General features: G+C 51.6%; 1 protein-coding gene across 1 annotated transcript in view; it reads right to left on the bottom strand.

Moving 5' to 3' along the window:
• LOC111154175 (calpain 13) overlaps positions 1–13,798 on the bottom strand; it is a 49,196-nt gene that overhangs the window by 21,447 nt on the left and 13,951 nt on the right. Inside the window, exons 4-7 of the mRNA XM_022513608.1 lie at positions 12,147–12,283; positions 8,503–8,674; positions 7,560–7,634; positions 3,558–3,643 (exon numbers count right to left, since the gene is read on the bottom strand). Of these exons, the coding sequence (XP_022369316.1) occupies positions 3,558–3,643; positions 7,560–7,634; positions 8,503–8,674; positions 12,147–12,283 (470 nt within the window). The remainder of the gene's footprint in view (positions 1–3,557; positions 3,644–7,559; positions 7,635–8,502; positions 8,675–12,146; positions 12,284–13,798) is intronic.

Below are 13,798 nucleotides of genomic sequence, written 5' to 3'. Positions count from 1 at the left end.
TCCTCCACGAGTTCTCGGGGTGCGGGCGGAGGGTGTCATTCTACCTAGTGACAGAATCTGTCATTGTCTCTATGCTGGTGGCTTCCAAATGGTCTCCAGCCAGATTCTCTTTCCTGAGCATTAGATGGATACATGCTATGGGCCAAGCCACATCTCCACCAGAGCCCATAGTGACCTGGAAACCCGCCTATCCCAAACTGCCCTCTGCCTTCTCCCAGTGCCAGAGCGGGACTGCGAGAAGCCACTCCTCCCTTCAACCCACCACAGGCGAGCACCCACCAAGTCGTGGTGATTTACAATTCCACCTCTGAAACCCCTCTCAAAGCCATCGGCTTACTTCCAACCCTCCTGCTACTCTCCCGGTTCGCGAACCCTCATCCCCTTTTTGGACTTCCCACTAGTCTCCCACCATGCAGTCCTGCCCATTTCCCTATCTGCTCTCCACATGGCCATCCAAATGATCTTTCTAGAACAGAAATCAGATTCTGACATCTCCCTGCTTAAAACACATCCGGGGTTCCCTTGTCCTCTCAGGATGAAGTTCAAGCTCCCGAAACAGAACCTTGGCCTCTGCCTCCCTCTCCAGCTTTCCCCGAGGAACTCCCCACTTCCCCACACACCCCACACTGAAATTCTGCACTCAGAACACGAACGTCTTCATCTCCTTGGAAATACCTGTCCTGGTCTGCCCTGGCCTTTGTGGTGAGGCTCCCTCTGCCTGGGATGTTCTTCCTCCGTTCAGCCCTGTAACCTGAGGATGTCACTCAGCTTTCCTCCTAAAAGCCATCTCTGTTGGAAACCCTGCTTGTCCCCCCATGGTACTCCCAAACCACCTTGAGAGTCCTTGCCCTTCCTCAGAACACACATGGCAGCCATACCACTCCTGCCTCAGCACTTGGAACCCCGTGTTTCTGGTGCTTCTTTATTTCTCGCCATCCCTCCCCGGACTCTGAGCTTCATGAGCTCAGTGACACGCTCTCACCATTACGTCATCACAGGAGTGAACCCACTGCCTTAACACTCAGACATGCAATAGTTCTCAGCATGCCTAATGAATAAAGTTGCCCAGTTCACTAGGGTAATGTATTCCAGAAGCTAGTCCTAGGGTGTGTGGTAGAGGAGGAGGCCCTCACAGGCAGAAGCGAGCAGCTGTCCCTTCTTCAACCTGCTCCCCATAGCAGAGACAGGCTCATAAGCAACAGCCCCCAGAGGCACAATGTGTCACTGATCTCTCTCTAGAAGTGGCTTGTGTCTTTCTTGGAGGACCTGGGTCAGCTCTGTGCCGGGAGAGCAAGGAAGGCACCACCACCCACACTTCGGGCTGTAGGCTGAGCCAGTCAGATGTGTTATTGTAAAATGGCAATTTTATAATTAAGTGATAATTATAATTTCTGCAGTGTGTAAGGGAAAATAAATGTAGTATAAATCAATATGCCATTGATTCATGCAAGTTTGCCTTTAAGTGTGTGCGTCTGAAATTTCAATTATGGCTGAGATTAGACCATCCAGCTCTCTCCATCCCTCTCCATTCCTTGGAAAGCAGGGAGATGGTGATCATCTGATCACCTGTTACTTTCTAATGGCTCCGCTTCTGGGGGGACCTGGTGAACCCAAGCACAGCCAGGTATGTGACCCTCAGAGCTAGCACGGCCTGGCCCACCTCCCCATTCCCTGCTCTGCATGGGTCTCGCCCTCTTGAAGGGCCTTCAGAAATCCCAAGCTCATGGGGTAGAAACCCAACTTCCCAAGCTGCCGTTGGGGTCTCTGGTCCCAGCTCCCAGCACTTCTCTCCTGGGTTCCTCTGTTGGCCCTGAACACACCGTAAGCCTTCCTGGCTCAGTGCAGTGGTCTGTACATCCCTGCCCACCTGGTGATACTTTTCTTTTTCCTGCTTGAACTCAAGTTCGACTCTACCTGTGAAGCTTGCCCTGAACACGTCAGCCCATGGGAAACTTTTCCCTAATGCCTGGTGCCCTGCTGCCTTCACCAGTCACGAGATATTTAACACAGGAGGCGAGGTTGAATCTGTTGCCTCATCTCCCACCCCAGGCAAATGTGTCATTGACATTCGCCCTTCCAGCCTCCAACCCCAGCAGCCAGCCCTGAGTCAGGGATTCTGTTAATCACATCGCCCCCTGGGCCATACTGGCAGCTGGGGGTGGTAACTGAGAAAGAGAACTGGCAAAGGCCAGAAGTTGCTAAGATTTACTTTGGAAGAGGCAAAGGAAGGAAGGAGGCATAGAGGCAAGATAAAAGGAGAAGGGGGAACAGTGAGTGAAAATGCAACACTGTTCATGGTTCATGGTGTTGTAATTTCATTCCCCTTCTGGGGAGGAGGTTCAGCTGCTCTGTTCTCCAGGGCGCATCTGAGGTCCCACCAGGTTCATTCTATGAATTCATGTTGCTTGCTCCCCCTCTTCTGCCTGCTCCCCCTTTTTACCCCCAGCTTCAATGTATGTTCATGTTCCATTTGACGAGTATCCACGTTGAGCAGGCACACGCCAGCTGTTGGGGCTCAAAGACGATCAGAGTGGGCCCTGCCATAGCCTGACTTGTGGCATCAGGTCAGCTTCTGGGCAGCCTAAAAGTAGGGCAGGGACGCTGGCCAACTCTGCATTTGTCTTCCAGAACTTGCTTCTCCCTGTATTGACTTTCACTGCTGTTGGGTGTTGCTCACCTGTCTGTTTGAATGCTCGGCATTTTTTTTCAAGTCTTATTCTCTTTCCACCATTGCCTCTACCTGCCCTGCTGGCTGCCCGAGGAGCAGGTAACCTGTCCCCAGCTGGCCCTCTAGGGATAACCATCTCATCCTTAGCAAAGGATGGGGACCAAGGATCAGTCTTTTTGGCAGCTGGGAAATGTTAGCCTGGCTCCAGGGAACCACTGACCACACAGCTGTGTCCCCACTGGCCAGCTGGGGCAGAGCACAGCCGTGTGGCACATGGCCAAGGGGCCTCTGACACTCACTCAGCTCCGTTCACTCCTCCTATACAAGCAAGGTGTGAGTCCAGACACTGGTTATACATCAGAGTCCAGATTAGTAGGGAGGACGGACAACCCAGGCGGCCAGAACTTTGCCTCAGTTCCCCGACTCCCCCGAGAATGAATTCTTTTCCTGATGGTGTCATCAGGATAAAAATCCCATGGGATCCCTTATGGGATGAGGCTCCTTCTCTCCATCTCTCTCTGCCAAGTAGGACTTAACATATGTCCTACTCCTTCCTCAACCCTTTAAAAAAAACAAGTAATTCTGGGTACGTAGGTTCACAGGGGTTAAACTGTAACCTTCTGGGGGCTAGACACCGGGTCTCATCATCTGTACATATCCCACAGCACCCCTAACACAGTATACTTAGTGCGGGGAGCCCACAGTAGGGGTCTAATAGATCCCTGGCGAATGGCATCATGGGAATGGGAGGAGGACTGACAGCCACACATAGGTATGAAATGGACAGTGAGATCCGCAGCAGGTGAGACAGAGACCGCCCTCCTGGGGCAGGGGCTCTTGGCACACCAGGCCCTCAGGAAGGCTGGAGAGAGGTTTTTGGAAGCCATACTTATCACTCCAGCGTCCTCTCCATTCAGTGCGGCCCCAGGGGTTCCACAGGCGGATAAGATCTTCCCAGTTCCTCCAGGTCTGAATCTGCAAAGAACAGAAAAAGAATCTGTCAACGCTCTCCAGCGAAAGTCAGCAGAAAGAGGGGATATGGATACAGCTGCTTTTTACCTCCAAGGACTAATTTAACTTCTCACCTCATTTGGCTGCTGCCAGAAGAAAAATTGAAAGAAAAAAAAAAAAAATCAATGTCCCTGTGCTGCCTGCATGGAGTTGGAATGAAAGAGGAGAAAACGGCCCCTCCTTCTGCTCAGCACCTCGGAGGGCAGACACAGCTTCATCATTCCGGACAAGACCTCCTGGAACGTGGGTGGGCTGAGATGTCATAGCAGATATATAGCACAGGACGTTGCTGCGGGCTGCAGAAGGGAGATCTTGATGGGTCCCCAACCTCCTGCAGGCTTTGTTTCCCGCCCCCCCCACCCCCACCAGCATCTCTGTTCCACAGATGCAGCTGCTCTCCTGCCCACTGGGAGCAGTGCCGGGGTCTCCCGCCTCGTGGTCCTGAGCGAGGATACGGAGGAGGCTGATTCAAGACAGCCGACGTTAGCCCTTCCACACCTGCACCCTGGCACTGCCCCAGGCCTCCTGTCACCTTGCCACTATTGGCAGGCAGGCACCTTGATGACCTGAACTTTCCTTCCTTCCCCAGGCACCATCAGCATCAGTCCCCCAATATGGAGGCTGGCTCCTTCAGACCACAGAGGCCAAAGTCCAGGACCGTTGATAAGTTACAACAAAATGAACTCAACCCTTTGAACCCACATTCCCAGATCCAGGAGCCCTCAGCCTGGTGAGAGGAATTAAAGCACGGTTGTGTATTGTCGCTGGACGCTGATGGGTGCTGAGGTCATCCGTGGAGGCCGAGTCCTTGTAGGGGCCAGGGAAGGGGCCCACTTGCTCCGTGGTTCCAGGCCAGAGGCAGCAGAGACAGCCCCGAGGGCAGTCTCACCATATGGAGGAGAACCCCGCATATGGAGGTGGGGCTCGGAGCCCAGTGTCGCTGGAGCACCTTCTGTCCTTCAAACTGCCAGTGGATGTTTATAGAACGCTTGTCTTGCACAGGAGGAAACTGAGCACCAGAGAGGTTAAGCAACCTTCCCAAGGCCACAGTGTAAGTGGCAGAAGAAGAGTTCTCATCCCATGCCAGGCTCTGAATTTGGAGATGGGAGCAGATAAAGGTTACAGCTGCTCCAGGACCCAGACCACTCTCGGGTGTGGCCACAACCCTGACTTCTGCATCTGACCCCTGTGCCACGGGGCCAAGGCCCGTGTCATCACCAGTAGGGCAATACCATGTAGGAACAACTCGGTCAGACAGGCCAAGAGAATTTGGCTTGGATAAGGTTCTCTTCCATCCACTTCCATCTGGCTGGCCCTATAGGGAAAGTGCTTTGGCTTTTAAAGCTGCATGGGATTGGGTGGGGGCTCCTGGCACAGACCTGGGTTCCCCACACCCAGGCACTCCAGGTCTCGCGCCCAGTGTATTTATTAACTGTCAGTGCCTGGTGGAGCCCACGGAGCAGGGATGTGAGAAATGGTTGCCCGGTGGCCCAAAAAGCTTAATGAGCCACCCTCAGTGCCCGCCATAGTCGGGGCTGAGATGGGCATAGGGGAGAAGAACGGCCAGCAAGCGACGGAGCTGAGAGCAGAGCTCAATGAGGCATGCAGATAAACACTCACCCCTTGCCCAGGGGGTCACCGCCCACGCTAGGTGTGTAATGAAATATGCCAATTTCATTTATCTTCCTGTCTGTGTCCTGCCCAGAGGAGGATGAGCAGATTAAGAAACACACTGCATTTATGGGCTGGTTTAATCTTAGCACTTGAGGTCAGTTGTGACCTCCTCGTTTTGGAGGAGAAATCTTCAACCAAGTCGAGTTCCTGGGCCTTGGCAGAGAGGTTCAGGGGTCACACTCAAGGCCAAGGTCATGACTGCTTCTGAGAACTCACTCTTGCTTCACCTCTCCTGGCCACTCACTGTACCGCTGGCCCTGGCCATGCTCTCAGAAAGGGTCCCCCCCCGCCCAGGGAAGAGTTGATGCAGGTTATCTAGTTCAGGATGATTATTTCCTCCGATGGATTCCCTTAAACGCTAGTCCCGCAGGTTGTGAATGATTAGTCCTAGGAGAAGTGGTTTCAGGGCTCATGGCAGATTAAAACCAAGGGCTGTCTCATTATAGAAAGGGCCTTTCCCAGGAAGGGCGGAGACATCACACTGGTGCCACAGCTCCTTTGTTCCAGCACAGATCACACATCGATCACAGCTCTTTCCCCAAATCTGGAAGCAGTGCCAGAGTCTCATCGACACCGTCATCCGAGCAGCAGTGTCAATGGATCAAGGCTGACACACAAGGAAACCAATCTGTCATCCCTAGCCTGGACTTTGCACATCTGGGACGGGAGTTGTGGGAAGCGGCATGTCCCCGTGTGGCCTGGTGCGATGATGGCACTGGCTGCCCCCATGGAGAATTCTGAGACGGGCTTGGGAGCATTTGGAGGAGGAGAATCTGGGGCCACTGTGACTGGGGTCTTCCCTGCTTAATCAGGGTGATCTCTTCCTTGCTCGCGGGAAATGTGTTCTGAGCGCCTCCCATCCATTCTGTGATGGACGCAGAGGTTCAGTGACGTCATCTTCATAGGCCACAGTGGGACACTTTTACCCACTCATGCAAGCGCACTCATCCATAATCTCATGAGCATTGATTAGGTGCCTACCGTCTCCCAGGTACTGTGCAGAGGAAAGCATTTTGTGATGCATTTCCTTAAGGAGAAAAACAGGAGACAGAAGATAGTGTCTCTATTTTGTGGAATACTTACCAAGACACAAAACGACAGAGCAAGGGCCTGGGGTCACTGGACGGGAGACAGACTGATACAGAGAGAAGGAAGGCAAAGATGAGAACCCATGCCAGAAACAGTGCCCGATGCTCAGCATTCTATGGTCATAAACACCTGTGGAAAGTGTACCCTGGAGCTTGGGATGGCCTCTCAGGGCCTCAAGGACATGATTAGGCCTAAAGAGTGGTGGGAAATAGAGACAGGGAACCTGTGTGGGATATTGTCTCAAGGCCAGAAAGCACAGTTACCACACAGGTGGTGTCCCGGCCCAGCGTTTTTAAGTAGCTGTGTTGACCCTGACCTTCCCCTCTCAGGCTTCAGCTTCTCACTTAGGAAAGGAGGAGGCTGGACCTCAGTCATGTTTTCAGGACCAAATGATACTGCACACAGTAATCACATACGCTTTTATCTACCCCAGGTCCATGTCTGCATCAAGGGGGTACACTGTCCTCCAACAGCTGTCCTCCCCCCTTCCATGGGAATAAAGTCTAGACAGGATGTTTCCCAGACTCCCTTGGGCCTCCGTGTGGCACGTGACTAAGTTCGGAGCAACGGGTTCTGAGAGGACACGGTATGTGTGTTTTCTGATGGGTGCCTTCTATATGAATATATAAGCATCCCCTCGCTTCTTTTCCTTTCCCTAGATGGAAGATGGCCATCCTTAAGCAGCTGCCCTGGGCTCACAGGGAGAACCCGTGTTGCCGATGGCGGAGTCACCTATCAGCTATCAGCTCTGGGTTTACCTGCTTCCTTGAGATAGGAATGAACTTTATCTTATTTAAGCCCCTGTTTTTTAGAGGGCCTCTATGGTAGCAGTTTAGCTGGTACATAAACCCTTCTAGGGCTTGCCCTAGTCGTCTGGGTGGTTCTTTCTTCTTTCTTTCTGGGCTAACCCCACAGTCTAGCGGGACACTCAGCCCGTCTGTGATCAGCGCAAGGACCGCAAGAGCTCTGGTGGGTCCCTGGGGGAGGAAGATGCTGGGCACCAGAATTTCTGGATGAATGGAAGGAATGAGGCCGGGTGGGGGCTTGTTGAGGACATGGGATGCTGACTCCTGTTTTGAGGAATAAGAAAGCCAGACACTCCCCACGGGCGACTTACCCGCTCGGCTCCAGTCACGGTGTACGCGTGCTGACTCACCAGGCCATTCTTCAGGCTCCTGGCCACACCTGTCGGCTTCAGAGGAGGAAAGGAGACCAAGCATTACACATTCACAGGTTCCTCAGAGGAACGGAGAAGCACAGTTCAATCAGCAGCTAAACTGTGGCACTGGAAAGGCATAGGCTCCTGGAAGTCTTTTCTACAGGGACCGAGTTTGCCGGCTGCCGGGTGGTTGAGGCCCCAGGCGTGTCATACCTCCAGAGACTAACCCGTTTCTGACAGAACCCCAGAGTCCCAAGGCCAACGTGGACTGCTTCCTCCTCCAGTCCCTCATCAATGACAGGCGGCACAAAACACATCGGCTGGGTGTCTTGTAGGAGCCCGGAACACCCAGCACCCCTACGCTGTGAGCAACTAAAGTACATGCTAGTTAATGGGGGGTGTTTCAGATAGGGGGGCGTGACCCAAAGCCCACATGTTTAGAGAATGCAGGAAATATTCTCATGGATAGGGAGCTGGCTGTCTCAGAATAGACTCCAAAATAATTTGGAGGGTCGTCCTAGCTTTTCAGGAGAGGACATACTGACCTTGAGATGCCGCCCTTGGAGCCAGTGAGAATCAAAGGGCTGCCCAGTCCCTCCGGACCCCATTATGCCTGGTCACACGGCTGTTCTAGGCAAAGGCCGCAGGGTCAGGCCATAAGCGTTCAAACCCAGCTCAGCCACTTACTGGCTGTGTGAGGCTGAGAGTTTTCCTCAGCCTCTCTGAGCCCATCTCCTCTTCTGTAAGTGAATTCTGCAGCCCGTGTCTCAGAGGGAGGGCTGCTGTGAGGATGACATCAGGCACAGTGCCAGCGCCCCATGGCGCCCGCTTGGCCATGCCCCTTACTAGCTGAACTGGCTGGTGGTTAGATACTCCTGGGTGAGGAGTCGAGTCTGCTCACCTCGGCCAGGGTGGCGCAGGTAATCAGGGAGCCTGCCTTGGCCGCTGTCTTCACCATCGTCACCAGGTCAGAAGGAAAGGTCAGGTCGATGTTAGTGACCACTCCTCCCGTGAGGTCCACCAGGGCATCAGGAAGGAAGCCGTAGTGCAGGTTGGCATAGGACCCATGGAACCTAGAAGAGAGCAGTCATGTCAGCCCCTCTAAGGCCTTTGGTGAGATGCTCCAGGAAGGGAGCTTGCACACCTGACCGCTGCGTATGGCCCAGTGAAGGATCGCCCAGTCTAGCCCCGGACCATGGCCACCTGCCATCTATTTGCCTGGATGAAGGTTCTGCCGCTGTCCCTCCCCTGGTCTCCTGGGGCTGGGCTCTGCCTTTGGCTCGGGTCATGATCCCAAGGTCCTGGGATCGAGCCCCACATCGGGCTCTCTGCTCAGCAGGGAGCCTGCTTCCTCCTCTCTCTCTCTCTCTCTCTCTCTGCCTGATTCTCTGCCTACTTGTGATCTCTGTCAAATAAAAAATAAATAAAAATCTTTAACCAAAAAAAAAAAAAAAAAAAAAAACCTGGTTCTAAATCTTATCTTCCTGTCTTTCCCTCTCCCTGACCCAGTGTTATGCCCTGACCGACTCTTATCTCTGGGGTATTTACTTAGTCAAAGACAAAGCCTGCTTTTGATAATGGTCATGCCCAATTGGGTCTGAACATCTGACTCCTGATTTCCCACAGGTTATTCTGGCTCTGGTCCTAGAGTAGGAGTGGCATTGCTGAGGGTCCTGGAAGTTCACAAAGACTGGGGTTCTGGAACCCATTCTGGAGCCCACCAGCATGACCTCCCCAACTTTAAGAGCCCCTTCTTGTTGAGGCACTCAGGGGCCCTCCCTAGATTTCAAGAGGGTGGCCCTGAAGCCATTCCAGAAAAGAGTCAGGGGCTGGCTCGGCAACTTCAGGCCCACTGCCTCAGTGTCTGGGGGCCCCGTCTGAGGTCTTGGATTCACAGCATCCACAGTTGCCACAGAGAGACCCAATGCATGGGGAAAGCCAGCAGCCTCTCTCTTGCCATCTCTCCACAATGCCCACAAACCTGTCTCAGCAGCAACTGGGTTTTTGACAAGGAACTATCTCTCTGCTTCACAAACATGAGCTCACAAATCCTGCTGATGCTTCAGGAACATGGCAACTATTCTTAGCCCCCTTTGCTGACAGGAAACAGAAAGGGAAGGAAAGATAGAGACAACTGTGTTCACCACACCTGTCATATACCTTGTCACCTGGGCCCAGGAATTTGGAGAGTGTCTTGTTCTCATCTCTGGGCTGCAGCCTCATTTGGGGGAAGTGTCTATCTGCCCAGCTATGCGAGGAAAGAGGGAAGAATTCAGACATCTACCTCAGAATCCGAAAGGACGCTAAAATGCTGGGATTCTTAATTGCCCAGATTCCATGCAGGGTGATATGCTACCTGACAGATGTTGTCCTGCGATCTCCTATGTTACAACCTCTGGAGGGGGTGTGTGTGAAAACCTGCCGATGTAGATCTGATAGACTCAACCAATGCATTTCCAGACTTCCCAGTTGCCAGGAGAGTTGAAAGTTTGGGATGTGTGTGTTCATTGGCCTATATTCGTGGGTGGGGAGGATGGTCATCTCCATGGGTATGGATGGGTTCTCCATGTTTGTGCCTGCCTCTGAGTTCCAAAGAAGCAAAAACACAAATCTTTTTAACATAAAACTGCCAGCATTAAGGGATGATGGTAAAACCTGGGATAAGGAGAACTGTTCTCATCCCAGCTTGGTGTCAAACACCATGTGACCTTGGGTTGCTCTGCATATCAGTTTCTTCATCTTTCAAAGGAGGAGGCAGGACTTGAGGCTGACAGAGCCCCCTTCCAGCCCTGAGAGCTCTCATTCAATTGCACTCACTCCTTCCTTCTATGGTTCCCTTCTTCGGATAGAGGGGAAAGCTTTTAAACAGCTTACTAGTTTGAAACATTTTATCCTCCACTAGATTTCTTTAGGCGGTGGAATGTGGATTCCGGGTCCAGTTTCCCATTTTCTTTTCAAGCTGAATGATGGCTTTAGGTCGACTGTTAACAAAATGGGGTCAAAGTCATCATTTCATTCCACGAGGTTTCTAATTCTCCAAGTGAACTGGCACGCTCCCCTTTTCACAGAAGGAAAAAAAAAAAAACGAAGCCCTGAAGTAGTGAGAGCTGAATCCATACTGGAAAGAAATGGCAGTGTTTGGGTAAGTAGCTTAGAAGCATATTAACCTGCCGGAACATATGGATCGGTTCAACAACCTTGGCTGTTAGCTAGGGTTCCTTCTCAAATGCTAATGAACAGCTCTTCTTGACACTGGAAATGAGCAATAGCTTTAGTTTTCTACAAATAGGCTCAACAGACAGAATGCAAAAAAAAAAAAAAAAAAAAAAAAAAAGAGCTCTCGAGATACATGGCTGTTCAGATCATGACCTTTAGAAAGACAGGTCTTTGGGGTTTTTAACATCCTTCGGGCCCAGAACTGGACCCAGCAGGGTCTTCAGTCTTACTAAATAATGTCCCTGGGCAAATCACTGAAAACCAGAGCAGATTCAGGCTAGCGATTACCATCACATGACTACTGAAAGTCTTGGCTTCCCGTCCTGTAAAATTTGGTTGGTGATGATGATCTTTAGAAAACCTGATTTGGTGATACTCCACTAATTCATTTTCTCCTGAAAGGGATGGTCCCTTTGTCTCTTAGCATTGATTTCTAGCTCTGATGTGTCCTGCACAGTTCTCTGTGACATTGACCATTTCCACTTAACACATACTCTTGCTCACACCTACTTAAGCCAGTCTCAGAATCTTTGTCCCCGTGCCAAGCACAACGCCTGGCCTGTGGTTAAATGCTCAGTATACATCTTCTGAATACATACAACTCAAAGAGTCTAAATAAAACATATGAATTGGGGTGAACTTGAGCCTGTTAACACTAGAAGGTAGTCCTTGCATCATGACACTTGGACCATAGAATAACCAGCGACGCCTGCACTGCCTACCCCACCCCCCAGCACAGATACCATCTCATAGTAGTCATACCGGGCCCCCAACTGCCTGACCTCACTTTGAGCTGTCTTGCCCCTAGGTCTTTGCTTGAATCAATCCCATGGTTGGCAAGAACTCTCCAACACATCCCCTTTCTTCTTACTGAAATTCTATCCAACCTTCAAGGCCTCACTCAATGCCCCATCCTCTATACAACCTCAGCCTGACTCTCTGTGAGTCAGAAAGTCAAGAATGTTCTCTCTCTCTGTCCTTCCCTCAGACTTTGACCATCAGCGATGCTATTATATTTTACCTGGGCTCTTATCCCAGCCCTTGCAATAACAGTATTATTAGTACAGACCTCTGTTCAGTCCTGCCCTGCCCACCCTTTGTTATGTGTCTCTGGGTTCCTCCCTTGGCCCCAACACAGCCTTGCAGGCAGTGATTTTTTTATGGGGGATGCCCAGCCCGGTGGCAATGGCTCTGATGCTCCCAGGGCATCACATGCATGCAGAGCTGTCAAAAATCCTAGGGCGAGCTGCTATGCAGCATCCATCAGGGCCAGCAGCGGGCAGGCAAGGCAGCGCTGAGGCCCTGGTCAGAGGGGTGGGCTACCCTTACTTGGCATAAGCTTTCTCCAGAAGGCAGGGCCAGAACTCTTGGTTGTTGCTGCAAGGACGCACAAAGAGGTACTCCTTTTTCAGGACAGGCAGGCGATCATCAACCACCACTTCCACCCACTGGCCACACTGCCAGAACTGGAAGAGAGATGAAATATATGCCTTAGTGGAACCGGGGCAGAAGGGAGCTTCTGGACCCCCAACCCACGCCAAATGATAACCACTGTCATGACATGACCTCATCAGTGCCACAACAAACTCTATCCAAAACAAAATCCCGGCCCAGGTCAGTGGGCAGGGGCCAGGCACGTCAACTGCACTGGACAGATGAGTCACAGATCAAGCGAGTCAAGGAAAATACAGGCTGCGTGGAGAGAGACTTGGGTTTTAGTTAGGCTTTGCTGCTAACTCTGGCCTCATTTTGGCAAATCCTCTAGGAGCTTCAGACACACGTGAGACTTTCCAGGTATACCTTGGGCACAAAATGGCAGTAGACGGAACAGATGCTGAATAATGAGGAGACTGGTAGATACAGAGTGTTATCACAGGGGAGAGGAGAGCCTATCGGGAGCCAAAGCCTCGAAGGAGGAGGCAGGACTGAAACAGGTGGCAAGGAGGTAAGAAAGGCATCCCAGATGGCAGGGACAGTGTGGGCAAAGGCCTGAAGGCTGGATGATGAGGACTGCTCAGGAGGACTGAGCAGTGACAGGCTTGCTCTGGCCCTCTTCAGCTCATGTGAAGCTGGCCCTGCCATCAGAGCAGCAGAAATGAAACTGAGTGTCACGGCTACCGCTAAGAGTGCAAATGAACCAGATGTTCCTCTCCAAAACAGACCACTTTAATCTTCAGTGTTCAACTCTTAATGGTTCACCGGGGGACATCACCAAATGAGGAAAATTCCTAACAAAGCCAGTCTTTTGGAGTTTCTTCATTGGTCTCCCATGTGCCGGGTAAGCAGCTGGTCTTCTAGCTTCAGGCCTGAGCCTTGATGAAGGCAAGTCTCTGACAGGTGGGCTCAGAGTAAAGCTGGGTGGATGTGATCTCTCATCTGTTTGGCAGTGACGGGAAGCCATCCACATGGCCTTTTCCACAGCTGGATATCCCAGATGCTGGGCCACTGTATCCAGCTGAGGACGCACTTTCCAAGTAGAGTTGGAGACAGAGACAGAGATTTCAGTGGAGACAAAGCAAAGATGTTTTTGTGGTCATTAATGAGCTCAGTATGCTGCAGCTGGTTCTGGCACAGCTGTGATTTGGGTCCCTAATGCAGTCAATTGTGTAGAGAGGTGAGGTTAAGAGCCAACAGGGGTGTTACAAGGAGGGAGACCAGGAAACATGTTTGAGATGCCAAGGAAAACTAGAAGTGGGGTACTGGAAAAACAGTGTGATCTGGATGGCAAATTGTAGCAGACAGTGGCCAGTCACCGGAACTGTGCTTGAGTCCTGGTTTTCCCTTTAGTTATCTGAACAACAAATATTGCGTAAGACACTGAATTCTCTGAGTCTCAGTTTCTCTGTGTTCTCAGTTTCTCATCTGTCAAATGGTGATAAAGAACCTCCTCATAGGGCCGTGATTGGGGTCAGATGAGATGGTGAACGTGAGATCCAGCTTTGAACGGAGAAACTATTTTTCCATAGCTTCTTTGTTCAGCA

This window comes from Enhydra lutris, unplaced genomic scaffold, assembly GCF_002288905.1.
Source record: "Enhydra lutris kenyoni isolate GAN:26980312 unplaced genomic scaffold, ASM228890v2 scaffoldscaffold35, whole genome shotgun sequence".
Taxonomy (NCBI): domain Eukaryota; kingdom Metazoa; phylum Chordata; class Mammalia; order Carnivora; family Mustelidae; genus Enhydra; species Enhydra lutris.
This window is presented reverse-complemented; position numbering and strand designations above follow the sequence as displayed.